At 46.4% G+C, this 14,406-nt stretch overlaps 1 protein-coding gene across 4 annotated transcripts in view; it reads left to right on the top strand.

Annotated features, from left to right (window-relative positions):
- The first annotated feature begins 6,007 nt into the window (after positions 1-6,007).
- The window catches only part of CC2H3orf52 (chromosome C2 C3orf52 homolog), a 33,304-nt gene continuing 24,905 nt past the window's right edge, over positions 6,008-14,406 (top strand). The window contains exons 1-2 of one of the 4 annotated variants that reach the window (XM_086675459.1): positions 6,008-6,242; positions 12,988-13,117. In XM_086675459.1, the coding sequence (XP_086531585.1) occupies positions 6,105-6,242; positions 12,988-13,117 (268 nt within the window). In that variant the 5' untranslated portion in view covers positions 6,008-6,104. The remainder of the gene's footprint in view (positions 6,243-12,987; positions 13,118-14,406) is intronic. The other 3 variants (XM_086675458.1, XM_086675457.1, XM_086675456.1) reach the window with 3 other exon arrangements.

Genomic DNA, 14,406 nt, shown 5'->3' with positions numbered 1-14,406 from the left:
GACACAGAATCCGAAGCAGGCTCTAGGCTCTGAGCTGTCAGCAGGGTTCAAACTCACAAACCATGAGATCATGACCTGAGCCAAAGTCAGATGATTAACCGACTGAGCCACCCAGGCGCCCCCTGATACCTTTCTGAATAGGTCCCCAAGGATTCAGTAAACAAGCTAGGGCACAGTACAATTCAGAGTGCACCACTTAATTCACAAAGTGGGACTTAGTTCCTAAATCCACTGTGTAGAAGAACGAATCAGGCTGCTGCTTCTTAAAACCTAGGTTTATTTTGTCTGGGATTGCTATGACCTAGGCAGAAGGTGAACTGTACTTTTTTTTTTTTTTAACATTTTTTTAAGTTTATTTATTTATTTTGAGAGAGAGAAGGAGCACGTGAGCAGGGGAGGGGCAGAGAGAGCAGGTGAGAGAGAATCCCAAGCAGGCTCTGTGTTGTCAGCACAGAGTCGGATGCGAGGCTTGAACCCACAAACCATGAGGTCATGACCTGAGCCGAAATCAAAAGTTGTATGCTTGACTGACTGAGCCACCCAGGTGCCCCTGTACTTTGTATTTATGGTCAGTTCTAAGGAGATTTGCTATTCAACAGTATACACCCACCTTGAGTCAGTTTGTGGTCTCAGTTAGGAGATGGAGGGCCAGCACGATCTATCAGATTCATCACAGGGAGTTTTTCAAACCACATGTCCATGCTACCCCTCTAAGCTTGCACAAATGTGAGTGTCCCGTGTTCCTCAGTAGTGCAGGGGTGGGCGGGGAGAAGGTTCAGACACACCAGCCTAACTCCCTTGGCTCTTTCATGCCCAAATGCCTGGATGATGTCACTTCACTCTTGCCAAAGGGTAAATAGAGGCAAATCCAAATTCTGGTTTGGTTGGCAGAGTGGAACGGCCTCCGGAAATCAAGACAGGAGCATTTCTGTGTATCAGACTATTGGGGACTCTTGGCCTCCTTCACAGTGTCTTGAAATCGGCAAAATGCAGCGTCACAAACCAAATGTTTCTCAGTTGTTTTCTGCTTGATTAGTCTGAGTGGCTGAGTCCTTTGCTGCTGTTCACAGAGTCGTAGTGTTTGTCACCAGACAACATATGGATACGTATTGTTGTGTCTTCAAGTGGCACCGACCTGTTTGAAGGTTACGAGATGCTTTGGCGCTTTGGTGATCTCACTTGGATGATGTGACTTTATTTTTCAGTTTATACTATCATTTGGGAAAATATTTGCTCTCAAAGGAGACATGAAGGAAGAAGAATGTGTATGATAAGAAAAGCAAAACTGAAAATGTTATACAGGTCAGTGAGTCTTGGCAACAAGTATGTTTTAAGTTTTTAATTTATTTACATTTTACTCCTTGAACAAACTGAAGCAATTGAGTGACTAATAATTTGAAATTATATTACAAAGAACTATTCGCTCAAGAAGAGTATACTTGGGGCGCCTGGATGGCGCAGTCGGTTAAGCGTCCGACTTCAGCCAGGTCACGATCTCGCGGTCCGTGAGTTCGAGCCCCGCGTCGGGCTCTGGGCTGATGGCTCAGAGCCTGGAGCCTGTTTCCGATTCTGTGTCTCCCTCTCTCTCTGCCCCTCCCCTGTTCATGCTCTGTCTCTCTCTGTCCCAAAAATAAATAAACGTTGAAAAAAAAAATTAAAAAAAAAAAGAAGAGTATACTTGAAAAAAACACGTTGGCATAACTTTACGAAAGAACAATACCCTTTAAAAATCTACCTGTATAGAAGGGGATTTTGAAGAAATGGGAAAAACAAATCCATGTAGAATTTGGGTTCTCATTCACAAATACCTAACTTCTGTCAAGAATTGTTTGATCTAGGGGCGCCTGGGTGGCTCAGTCAGTTGAACGCCCGACTTCAGCTCAGGTCGTGATCTCACAGTCCGTGAGTTCCAGCCCCACGTCAGGCTTTGTGCTGACAGCTCAGAGCCTGGAGCCTGCTTCGGATTCTGTGTCTCCCTCTCTCTCTGCCCCTCCCTCACTCACACTGTCTCTCTCTGTCTCTCAAAAATGAATAAATGTTAAAAAAAAAAAAAAAAAGAATTGTTTAATCTAAATTTGGTTGTACCTCAAGGGAGAAACATTTCTTTCTAACTCACTCTGAATCCTTAGTTTCGAGTCAGACTGACTGACAGGATGAAAAAGTCCTCAAGAAGAGATTGGGACCCTTCTCGTCATTCTAGGTCAGCTCTCTGGAGAGTAAGAAATTTGCAGTTACCAGAAATCAGGAGTAAGTTTCAAGTAAGAATTTAAGTAGTTCAGGTAATATTGGGAGGTGCCAACAAGTGTCGGTGGTCGAGAAAATGTGACAGGACGGGGGTACCTGGGTGGCTCAGTCGGTTAAGTGTCTGACCCTTCATTTTGGCTCAGGTCATGATCCCAAGAATGTGGGATCAAGCCCCATGTTGGGCTCTGTGCTGAGCGTAGAGTCTGCTTAAGATTCTCTCTCTTTCTGGGGGCCTGGGTGACTCAGTAGGTTGGGCTCTTAATTTCAACTCAGGTCATGATCTCATGGTTTGTGAGTTTGAGTCCCACATCAGGCTCTGCACTGACAGCGTGGAACCAGCTTGGGACTCTCTTTCTCTCTCTCTCTCTCTCTCTCTCTCTCTCTCTCTGCCACTCCCCCCCCCAAATAAATAAATAAATATTTTTAAAAAAAGATTCTCTCTCTTTCCCCTGCCCCTGTCCTCTGCTCATGCTCTCTTTCTCTCTAAAATAAGAAAGGAAGAAAAGAAAAAGGAAGAAAGGAAGGAAGAAAGAAAATGTGACAGGACAGGAACACAAATCAATGTCAAAAGAAAATATATTGAATCAAGAATTATTCCTGGCTGCTAAGGGTTGGAGGTGGGTGCATATTAATTATAAAGATAATTACAGAAAGTAAGGGATATTTACTGAGACCCTGCTATTTGTCAGGCCTAGGAATAAAGGCTTTATTCTAATCACTTCATTTAATCGTCTTTACTCGGTAGAAACCGTTTTATAATGAGGAAAGAAGCTCATATTAAACAACTTGCCAAAGTACACATGTAGTGAGAGTGCGAAATCTGTTTGTCTTCAAAGCTTATATTTCCATAGGGACGCCAACTATATGCAAGAGTTAGGTTAGTGGAATTCTAGAAATGCACCCTAGTCTAGATTAGAGAATACAGAAACCCTGCTTTGCAGAACTCAGAAGGCACTAGGAGATCTGACTTAGAGTGTGTTTGTGACGGTAAACAGTAGCTTTTTGATCCTCTGGTGCGTAAAAGAGCTTATAAATATCTATTCATGGAGAAACTGGGCTTGGGAGACAGCTACAACTCATCTGACATGGGGAGAGGGTCTTCCAGTGAAACTGATCTTCTGTAAACTGCAGGGCCGTGGGGAAGGTTGTCTGGGCCCCCTGGTAAGGATGAGAGGGGATTTGAGACGTCTTGCTGATCCTATTTGGGGTCTCAGAGCCTGGGCCTAGCAAACCAGCACTGCTGAGAATATCAAACTAATCAACATTTATAGAGGGCACTGTGCTAAATCCAGAGCTAAGTACTGGGGATACATTGATACCTCAAGGAGCTTAAACAACAGAGGAGGTACACAAGAGAAAAAAATGACTCATGCTTCATGTTAGCCATTCTGGCCGCTTTACTGATTCTCAGACAGGAAAAGTCCAACAGGCTTCAGTTTCAGGTCCCTGTCTTGAATGTCCCTCTTCTTTCAGCACAGCACAGCTACTGTCCTTACCACCTTTAACTCTTTGTTCAAGTTTCACTTTGTAAAAAATGAAGGACTAATTTAGTTACAGGTGTACCAACATAGTGATTTGATATTTGTGTAAACAATCACAATAAGTCTATAATGTCCATCCTCACACAAAGCTATCGTTCTTTGTCTCCTGATGAGAACTTTTAAGATCTACTCTCTTAGCAACTTTCTTTTTTTTTAATTTTTATTTCTCTTATTTATTAAAAAATTTTTTTAACATTTATTTATTTTTGAGACACACACAGAGAGAGAGCATGAGCAGGAGAGGGGTAGAGAGAGGGGGGGACACAGAATCTGAAGTAGGCTCCAGACTCTGAGCTGTTAGCACAGAGCCCGACGCGGGGCTGGAACTCACTAACCTTGAGATCATGACCTGAGCCGAAGTCGGATGCTTAACCGACTGAGCCACCCAGGTGCCCCTCTTAGCAACTTTCATGTACGCAAGACACATGCTACACTGCAGTCACCGTGCTGGACGCTGTACCCCCAGGTCCTACGTATCCCACCTTCTGGCTGAGGCCTGAGTTGATGGCCCTATTTACAATTGCACCTCCTCTTTCCCCTTCACCACTTGACACTCCAGCTCCCTTAATCTGCCTTATTTTTCTCCATAGCACACATCATTTCTAATATTCTAGAAATGTTGTGTAAGTTTCTTTCCCTCATTAAATAGAAGTGATCGCCATGGCAGTGATCTTGTTTTATTTAGCTACTTCTTCAGACATACCCCAAGCATCCAGAAGAACATCTGACATATAGCAAGCACTCAGTGCTGTTTGTTGAATTAAAGTGGACTGAATCTGTGCCCCATTCAGCACAGTATAGCACGTACTGGTAACAGAGAAGAGCGTGGAAAACTTCTGGGGGAGCACGCAAGTCAGGGAAGGTTTGGTGCTAAAAGTATGCATTAGCTAGAATTTAGAGATGGATGGGAATTGTCCGTGCAGAAGGTGGGTAGGAAAAACACTGCAAGCAAAGGGAACATCATATACAAAGACGTGGGGGTGGCAATAGAATGGGATATGTGAGGGCCAGCCCGGAAGAGGAATGTGACCAGACCAGACTATCGAATGTCTGAGAAGGAAGACAAGATGTCAGTTACCGTAGGGAAAGACAGGGTGCAGGCTCCTTTTCTCTTGGCGCCCCAGATTCATTTTCTTCTCTGAGCTTTAGGAGGCTGACCCCTGACTTCTGTCACCAGTTTCTGGTGGGAGTCACGGAAAGGAGAGTGGCAGGTAGGGAGAAAGGTCACAGTATTTATTCCCGTCTGTCTCCTCCTTGCTGGGCTACAGTCCTGGAAGTGGCTGCAACTTTTTTGTGACCATAGAGCCCATCGGGAGCTCCCTCCTTCAAGGCTCCAGTCCCTTTTAGGCCCGTGGGTAATGATGGCTTTCTACTATGGCTTGTCCTTGGGTGCCCTAGCACCCCTTCTTGGTTCTCTTAACCTTTGATCCTTTGTTGAAAAGCTTTTTCGAAAAATCCCAGCTGTGTGAATGCAGCATGATTCCTGCAGAATGTGCCAGCTAGAGCGAAGAAAGCAGAAGTCAGTGCAGACCGGCAGCTGAGCAGCTGCAGTCAGCATGACCCCCTCGAGCAGGCAGATGGAGTCCAGACGATCTGTTACCAGGCAACTGACAACTAGAGACCCAATATTGAGGAAGTGTCTGAACAGTAGGCAGCCTTTTGGACACAGGTCGACCTCTTCTGAAGTGAAGCTTATTTACATGCATCCTGTCCACAACTCAAACTGGTCTTAATACGTGTGCTGAGGGCAAGCCCGCTCTGAACAGAAGCTCGAGATGATCAACACACACCTTGCTTAGCAAACAAAATCCCAGGCTCCCCGAACTAGACGTTCTGCGCGAGTGCGTACAGCCTTCCCAGTTGCTTGTTGATTCGATGAATGAACTTGCGCTAGGCAGAGAACGCTGGGGCAAGCCCGGCAGCAGACAGCTCCTGGAGGTGGAATGCTACCTTTCCTCCGTGGCACGGCGGTCCGGATCCATCCGGGCCGCAGCTGCCACCCAACGGGCCCTGGGCTCAGCTTCTGCTTCGGATCTGCGTGAACAGGGAAAGGTAGAGCCGGCAGCGCCCTGAACAAACCAGAAAAACAGCCCTCTTCTGCTCTGCTCGCGAGCCCACGTAGGCGCTGCGGCTCTACCCCGGCGGGGGCCAGGGGCGCCTCCCCTTCGCCAGTGCCGCCCCGCCCCGCCCGCCGCCCGAGGTCTGCCCTGCCGCGCCCGCGGGGGGCGGAGTGTGAGCTCGCCGTGAGGCCGCTCTGGACTCTGCACCCCTACGTGTGTGCGCCCTACTTCCCGCGTGTCAGCCGTCCTCTGCCTGCCCATGGAAGGGGCCGGATCCCCATCGACGGGGGAAGAGCTGGAGCTCTCGGTGCTCGGGGGGCAGCCCGACGAGCAGAAGCCTCTCAACGGAACCGTCCAGGTCATCCCTCTCTCGGTCGAGGAGCCCCGCGCAGCCCAGGTAAGGCCTGCTGGGCTCCCGGGGCGGTGTCGGAGCGCGCTCTGAGCCCGGCTGTGGGCCTGGACCCCGGCTGGCACCCTCCCAGTTGAGCGTTTCCAGCCACCTCTCCCCGCATCGCGGACGCGGGGCGCTGGTGGTGCGCGCTGGGATCTTCTGAATGGAGCGGATTCCGGAGTGCGCTCTAGCCGGAGCCGGCCGGAGTCCCTGCGACCCCTCTGGCCCCTCCGACCGCCATGGAACTTGGGGAATCCTACCCCGGAGGTGTGTGGCTCCTCTCTTCAGAGAGAGAATCCCCAAGGATAGAGGTGGTTTAAAAAGGTTCGGTAACTTTAAATTCAGTGTGTGTGTGTGTGTGTGTGTGTGTGTGTGTGTGTGTGTGTGTGTTGTGTTTTCCAAGTAAGGAGAACTCGAGTGATAGACGGAGTCTTCTCCCTTTCTTTCATCGGCATCTCCTGGCCTTACCTTTACTGCCTTGCCACTTCCACCCACCCTCCACCCTCCCCCTCTGCGCATCATCCCCCAGCCGGCTCACATCCCTCAGACACACACTTTTTCTTTTCCCAGACTTTAATTTCTCCTGAAGACAGGGGACAGGGGAGTGAACTTGCCCTGCTCAGTTGATGGGAAGTGATTTCAAAGTTCTTGTCCCGAAGAACTAGACTAATGGCTCATTTGCTTGGGCCTCCTTTCAATCTCTAAAGGACCTCTTTTCTGCTCCAGCCCTAGCAGTGACAGGAACATGATTCATTCTCATCAAATACTCGTAAAATAGCAGAGGCTTTGAATTCACAGCCATCTGCCGTCTGATGAACCCTAAGACTGGCTTGAGGTTTACAGAGCGCTTGGAACTCCCCATGTATATGGCTCCAACTTGATCTTTTTTAGATCTCACTTCTCCACTCCCACGCCTCGCCTTTGACTACTCTCAGCTGTTGATTTCAGGGATAAGCAAGGAAATCAAACGGTGAAAGCATTGCTTTTGCATGGGTTCCTGGAAACACTGTCCACTCTGCTTTTAGAAGGACCTATCGATACCCCGGGGAATGATTTGGGGGATTTTATGAATGAGAGATGAATACCACAGAAGAATGAGGGTTGAAAGAAAGATGGTCTGATATCTGTGCAAGTGGCTGCCACCATGGGCTTCTGCCTCAGACCTCCATGGCAGGGTCCAGGAATGGATTTGGGAATACTTGCCACATGTTAGATAGATCCAGGACTCCCAGTGACTCCAGGGACTGAATCCAGAGATAGGAGTTTTGGTGACAACTTCACCACTAAAAGGTGTGCCCTGAGGCAAGGTGCAAAGGTCTGTGTTCCCAAGGGTCAAATGGTAATGTAATGTGGTTAACTGGGCTTCTCTGGGAGGCCTGGGAATGCCTTGCTGAAAACAGATGAGTAGAAGCCACACTCACGTAGGGCATCCGTATTCTATAATTGTTTATTTAGTACCCAGGAGAGATTGCTCTTTCGTGTTCTAATTACTTCCTCATCAGCCGGGTATACACGGAGAGCCTAGACTTCCTTGTGAATTAGCTTTGTAGGTCACCAAATAGTAAGAGCTATGGTGGTTGACAGAATGGTGTGGAGGTGAAGGGTTACCTGAGCACTCGGAGGGCATTCAAAAATTTGAACAGGAAATATCAAAAAATGAGAAAATCCTCCTGTAATGTGTTAATCATTCTCTTTGGTTCTGTAGAATAAGTTAAAGTGTATTTTATTTTACTAAAAGTTTATTTATTTTGAGAGAGAGAGTGAGAGAGAGCGCATGGGGGAGGGGCGGAGAGAGAGAGAGAGGGAGAGAGAGAGAGAGAGAGAGGGAGAAAGAGAATCCCAAGCAGGCTCCATGCAGTCAGCACAGAGCCCATGCGGGGCTCGAACTGACGAACCATGAGAGCGTGACCTGAGCTGAAATCCAGAGTCGGACGCTTAACCTGCTGAGCCACCCAGGCTCCCCCTGAAGTGTATTTAAAAAAAAATTTTTTTTAACGTTTATTTATTTTTGGGACAGAGAGAGACAGAGCATGAACGGGGGAGGGGCAGAGAGAGAGGGAGACACAGAATCGGAAGCAGGCTCCAGGCTCTGAGGCATCAGCCCAAAGTCCGACGCGGGGCTCGAACTCACAGACCGCGAGATCGTGACCTGAGCTGAAGTCGCACGCTCAACCGACTGAGCCACCCAGGCGCCCCTGAAGTGTATTTTAAATTGAAAAGTCAACTACTGTACAATCCTGTAAAGTGCTTGGGCGTGCCAGGCATCTGAGAATTTTGTGTGTAGGGTCTCCTTCAACTCTATGCTAAGATTTCCAATTTTGAAATGCAGCTTAAGCCCATGTATTTTTATTTGTTATTTTATTTTATTATTTTTTAAGCCCACGTATTTTTAGTCACCATATGCTTTGTACATATCATGTGCCACATACTTCCCATACATAAATGCTTCTAATTACCCCCAACAAACTTAAGAGGAAGGTGTCAGTGTTCTGATTTGACAGATGAAGAAACTGGAAGACTGAGGCTCAGAGAAGTTACCACAATACTCAGGTTCACTCAATGGTGGCTCTGAGATTTGAACTCAGGCTTTTTAGGTCTCAAACAACGCTGTTTTTATGGGTTTATTTTATTGATAATTAGGGAGAGAAAATATATGTGTAATTTATACTCACTTATGTATAATTGCCTAAATTATATGTTCCTAATTTCAGTAAGTTTGGGCACTTAAGTGAAATATGAGTATTTGCGTAGCATATCTGGAATGAGGAGGGAGTTGCAGGTGGATGGGTGAAGAGGAGGGGACAGTTTTGGGACAGTTGGGAAGAAGACACCCCGTGTCTAGGGTATCTTCCTATTGGAAGGTCTGATCTGGGAGGGGATACAGAGGCAGTGGAAAGAAATTCTTTCCCCTTCTTGAAGCTTGAGGGAAAGGAATGTAAGCCACTGAGTTTACTTTGCCTGTTGTCACTGTAAACATGGTAATATAGTTGGGTCAGAAATGAAAATGAAGTTATGGGTAATAGATGGAGATTGGTTTTCTTTTTATGGCTCATCACATGGGCTCTGACCTCAGTTCCCAAATAGAAGTCCCGGAGACATTTTAAGGGACAGCATCATTAATAATGCAATAAGTTGATAGTTTTGAAGTAGGCAAGACTTCAAAATTAGCCCCATTGCTATGCATTGTTCAGAATTTAGGACAAGAATCAGCTAGATTTTTTATGTGTGGACAAGTGAATTAAATCCCACAATGAGATTACAAAGCACAGATTTTCCTACGCGCTAAGAAAAATTTTCCAGATACGTACATTATCTGCTCCTAATTGCACCAAAGAGAAGAAAAGCTGTTTGTATCCAAGAGATAGTCTTGCCATTGTGGCAGGGCCTTATGTCATGTGTTTGGATGTGACTATCTGGGGGAATGTTTAGAGGGAAGCTACAAAAATTCTTGAGCCATAAAATGCAGATCATAGAATGTAAGATGCAGTTTGCAAAAGTCTCTGGAAAGCACCCTGCAGAAAAACCTGCCTGTGGCTTCTCCTCCTGGCCTAGAATTTGGGCGTGAGAGAATGAAGATGCCAGTGAAGGAGGCAGTATGTCTTTGTGACCTGGTTTTTAGGGGAGTCTCAGCGCAGGGAGCACTCACCTGCTGTATCAGAGTGTCTTCACCCTCAGGGCACCGTGGAATCTTGGGGGTGGGAGTGGGGGTGAGGGGGACCTTCTAAAGGATACACAAGTCTTGGTTGATGCTAATGTGCAGAGAGCTGAGAAGCACTGTCATTTATTTTTGGGTTGGGAGTAGCTGACCGACTACTTTATAATGGCTTAGAGTCTGTGAAGGTTAATTTTGCAAAGGATGGTATCTCTCCCCGAGGGCTGACGGCAGGACCGTGAACTGGCTGTGTGTTGACAGCTTTGGGCTGGACACGAAGAGGCATTTTGTTTTTTTTTTTTTTTTGTTTTTTTTTTTTTCAACGTTTATTTATTTTTGGGACAGAGAGAGACAGAGCATGAACGGGGGAGGGGCAGAGAGAGAGGGAGACACAGAATCGGAAACAGGCTCCAGGCTCTGAGCCATCAGCCCAGAGCCCGACGCGGGGCTCGAACTCACGGACCGCGAGATCGTGACCTGGCTGAAGTCGGACGCTTAACCGACTGCGCCACCCAGGCGCCCCACGAAGAGGCATTTTGTACAGGTGAGGGCTGTGTAATTCTGAGCTGACTTCCCCTCTGAAGTCAGAGTAGTGGGCCCTTCATACCACCAGGGTCCTAGTTTATTATCTGTAAGGGAAAACATCAGTGAAGGCAACAAGAGGCCAGAGAGATGCATTGACCCTCATTCTGTGGTTCATTTGAGACTTCAGCCCATTTCATTTTGTACTAATCTTAGGCTCCTGGCTGCTTCTTGTAGAAGGACTGAAAATGGCAGGGCATATGGGTGGCTCAGTTGGCTAAGCATCCGACTCTTGGTTTCAGCTCAGGTCACGATCTCTCATTTCATGGGTTCGATCCCCATGGCAAGCTTTGTGCTTGCAGTGCAGGGCTTGCTTGGTATTCTCTCTTCCCCTCTCTCTGCCCCTCCCCCACTGTCTCTCTGTCTTTCTCTCAAAATAAATAAATAAACTTAGAAGAAAAAAAAAAGGACTGAAAATGGCATGGGGTCATTTTGTTCTCAGGGGCTCCATAAGGAAGATATAGTCCTGTTCCCTGAGAAGTTAAAGGTTCCTTATACTGAGACTTCTTTTCCCCCATGCCTTATTGAGCCCTTGGCTTTGGTGGCTTTGGAGCAGTTTTCAATTTTTGGCTGGCACTGTCCTTGAACTCCAGAAGCATACTTACCTCAAGAGCGTTTTCTTCTGTCCAGACGTTCCCTTTATTGGTCCTTCATACCCAACCAGAGGAGCCAATGTAAAGTGCACTCAGGGGCTCCACAACGTGAGCTCTACTCCAGAATTTCTCCAAGTACCTTCTTACAAATTGTAGAACCCTCTACAACGAAGCCACACCCATGTGTTACGTGCCTACTGCCCGACTGAGGCACAAGTGTGAGATGTAAGAACAAGGAAGTTCAAGAACCACCCCTCCTTCTATCTGGTTTCAGTTTACCTTGGAAGATAAGCTGGTATCTTGAACATGAAACCAGACAAAGCAGGGGCAGATGAGCTGTGTGGACAGCTCACGTTCTGGGGGGCTCTGTCCTTGGGCGACGTGGCAGGGAGGCCTCCACAAAAGGAGAGATCTGACTTGGCTCCTGAAGAGTGATGAGGCTTCAGGACAGAAGTCTCAACCCTGATAGAGCAACTGATTCAGTCCGGGAGGCTCAAAATTACAGACGGGGGCCTGCCCTCACCTCGTGGCAATCTGGTCCCCTGTGTCCAAGTACGGCCTCGGGGTGTGTAGTTTAAATTCCTGATGTGCAGCCGGCCAGGCTTGGGAACCTGTCACTGAGAAAGTCTGAACTGTAGTCCTAAAGTGAACGATTTCCTTTTCTGCTGGCCACCAGCACCGTCATGATGGCAGAGACAGTAAACAAGGTGCCTGTTCAGGAGCGAGACTCCAGAAATGCCTGCTGCTGCTTTGTGAGATGAGAACACTGAGCAACGATTGCTGTCATTTGTTGAATTGCTAATCTTTGTTTAGCAGGGGCTTTGTGTGCGCGATCTCTCGTGCACGCGATCTCTGGTTTCTACCACAGCCCTGTGCGCTACACTTGTTATTTTTACAGTTGAGGATGTCGGGGCTGGTGAGCTTCAGTAGCTTGCTGAATGAGGGCGTCGCTCTGCTTTTAAGTGTGGGAGGGGAATCCCGATGCAGAAACACACCTTTTCCCCATCGCAGTCCTTGGTCTCTGTGTGGGAATTACCCAATGGCTCAGTGGGAAGCAGAAGAGTCCTGGGACCTTGTAGGGGCAGGTGGTGGCCCTGAGTGGAAGCACCGTGGCAGCCAGGCCCACTCGTAACCTGGAGCTCTGCACGATGGCACGGGGGGCCATGGACAAAAGGTGCCAGCTTTGTAGGGACACACAGCGGGCATCAGCCCTGGCTGCTCTCTGTACCTGCCTCTGCCTCTGGGAGATGGGCCAGTGGCCCCCCTGCGGGGCTGTTAGCATGCAATGAATTGGTGTTGGTGATCAATAAGCCATGGCAGTGGCTGCCTCACTGCCGCTTATTTCCTGCTGTGTCTCATGTCCTTCCTTTCATTTCCCTTCGCAGGCCCTAATTACACGTTACAGGTCACAGCAGTAGCCTCTTAGCTTTTGCACACACCATTTTGCTCTGAATCTTAAGTCTACTCTTATGCTTCAAAACCTTCCACAGGTCCCCAGCTCACACCAAATTAAGTCCAAACTGCTCTGACCACATTCAGAGCCCTCTCAGATTGCCTCCAGCCTTTCACTCTCTCTAATCTTAGTTGTTATTACTTGCCACATTTCTGTTAGCTGAGGCTCTTGGCCGGGTCCGTCACCAACCCACACGAAGGATGCTTGCTCTCTCCTGGCTTTGGAATGCCTTTCTCTGTCTGTCCTTCCGAATCCTGCCTAACCTCCCCACCTCAGGGCCCTCTGGGTGTTTTCTCCCTCACTTCTGTGTGAGGTTCCATTCTGCTTCTTTGTAAACCTGACTTCTTGGAGGGGAGCCCCCTGGAGGGCAGGATCCCACTGCCTTCATTTCTGTATCACTGGCCCTTGGTAAGCATTCAGAAATGCTTGTTGAGACCAGTGACTGCCTCACAGTGTCCCTCTGCTTTCCAGGCTAACAAGGAGAACCCTTGGAGCTCCTGTAATAAGAAATTGATTGGAAAGTGCAAACTGTGGATGGTCATTGCCTCTGTTTTCCTAGGTCTCATTGTAGTGATCATCATAAGCTTATGTCTTTTTGGAGGTAAGAGGACTTAAGTAGGACTAAGTTGATGCATTTTAAGAACTTATGTAATGTTTATGACTTACACTTGTTTCTGATATGAAAGATGTGCTGATTGCTGTTTCTTTATAATATGAATTTAAAACTGGTTTGGGATTTGGTATGAGTGGCAGCTATACATGTTTCTTTGTTTGCTTTATTTCATTTTTTTTTTTTTTGTGGTTTGTTTTATAAGCTCTGAAAGAAGCGTGGAGACCAACATTTTACTTTAAACTCTGCCCACCGGATCTTGAAAATTTCTCAAGTGTTAATTTAAACACTAACTTATATTTCATTGTGTCTCTGCACCTGCTGTTTGAATATTTTTCCTTATCATTTGTTTGCTAAAATAATTATTGTACTTCATCTGATATACCTGGGACATTATTATAATGATAAATAATGAATAGCCCATTTGAAAGCATCTTTAAAACTTCAACAGAACCATGAATGTATAAAATGTCATGAATTTATTTTGGAAATAACTGTTTATTATATTTGTGTTATATGTGTTTACAAAACAAAACTTACATGGTGCTAACTATATCCTTTACATATATTATTTTAGTTATTATTTATTATGAAAATGAAAATAATCCATATGCAGTTACCCATGAAGCCCATCTATATTATTAATATTTCATTATACTTTCTTCTATCCTTTTCTCGCATTTTTAAAATAATTTGAGATAAAGATTTTTTTTAATCATCTTGTGGCCTACCTTTAGGATTTTTAATGCCATGTTGAGACCATTTTGCCAATTCATTAGAAATTATTTGTGAGGGGCGCCTGGGTGGCTCAGTCAGTTGAGCATCCGACTTCAGCTTGGGTCATGATCTCATGGTTGGTGAGCTTCAGCCCCGCATCAGACTCTCTGCTGTCAGCACAGGGCTCACTTTGGATCTTCTGCCCCTCTCTCTGTCTACTCCTCCCCCACTCGTGCACTATCTCTCTCTCAAAAATCAGTAAACATTAAAAAGAAAAGAAATTATTTATGAACACTTTTTTAAAATTACTGTGTGTGATGTAGTCTTCCACACCATTTTAAAGTGTTTTTAAATAGTTGCTAATTTTTTATGATTATTGATATTAAGGTTTTCATGATGCATAAATATAGGACCCTCCAGTGGACAATCATTTCAGTTTTAAAATAGGAAAGAAGAAAATTGTTTTTATTTGTAAGTGGGGATGATTGCAGGGGCAGGGAGTTGGGATACTTCTTCTGGAGTTGGGATACTCTTGTATCCTGCAACTTTGCTGAATTCATGAA

The sequence above is a fragment of the Puma concolor genome, chromosome C2 (assembly GCF_028749965.1).
Source record: "Puma concolor isolate L17-30 chromosome C2, mPumCon1.1.hap2, whole genome shotgun sequence".
NCBI classification, from domain to species: domain Eukaryota; kingdom Metazoa; phylum Chordata; class Mammalia; order Carnivora; family Felidae; genus Puma; species Puma concolor.
Note: the sequence above shows the minus strand (reverse complement) of the source record. Positions and strands in the feature narration are given on the sequence as shown.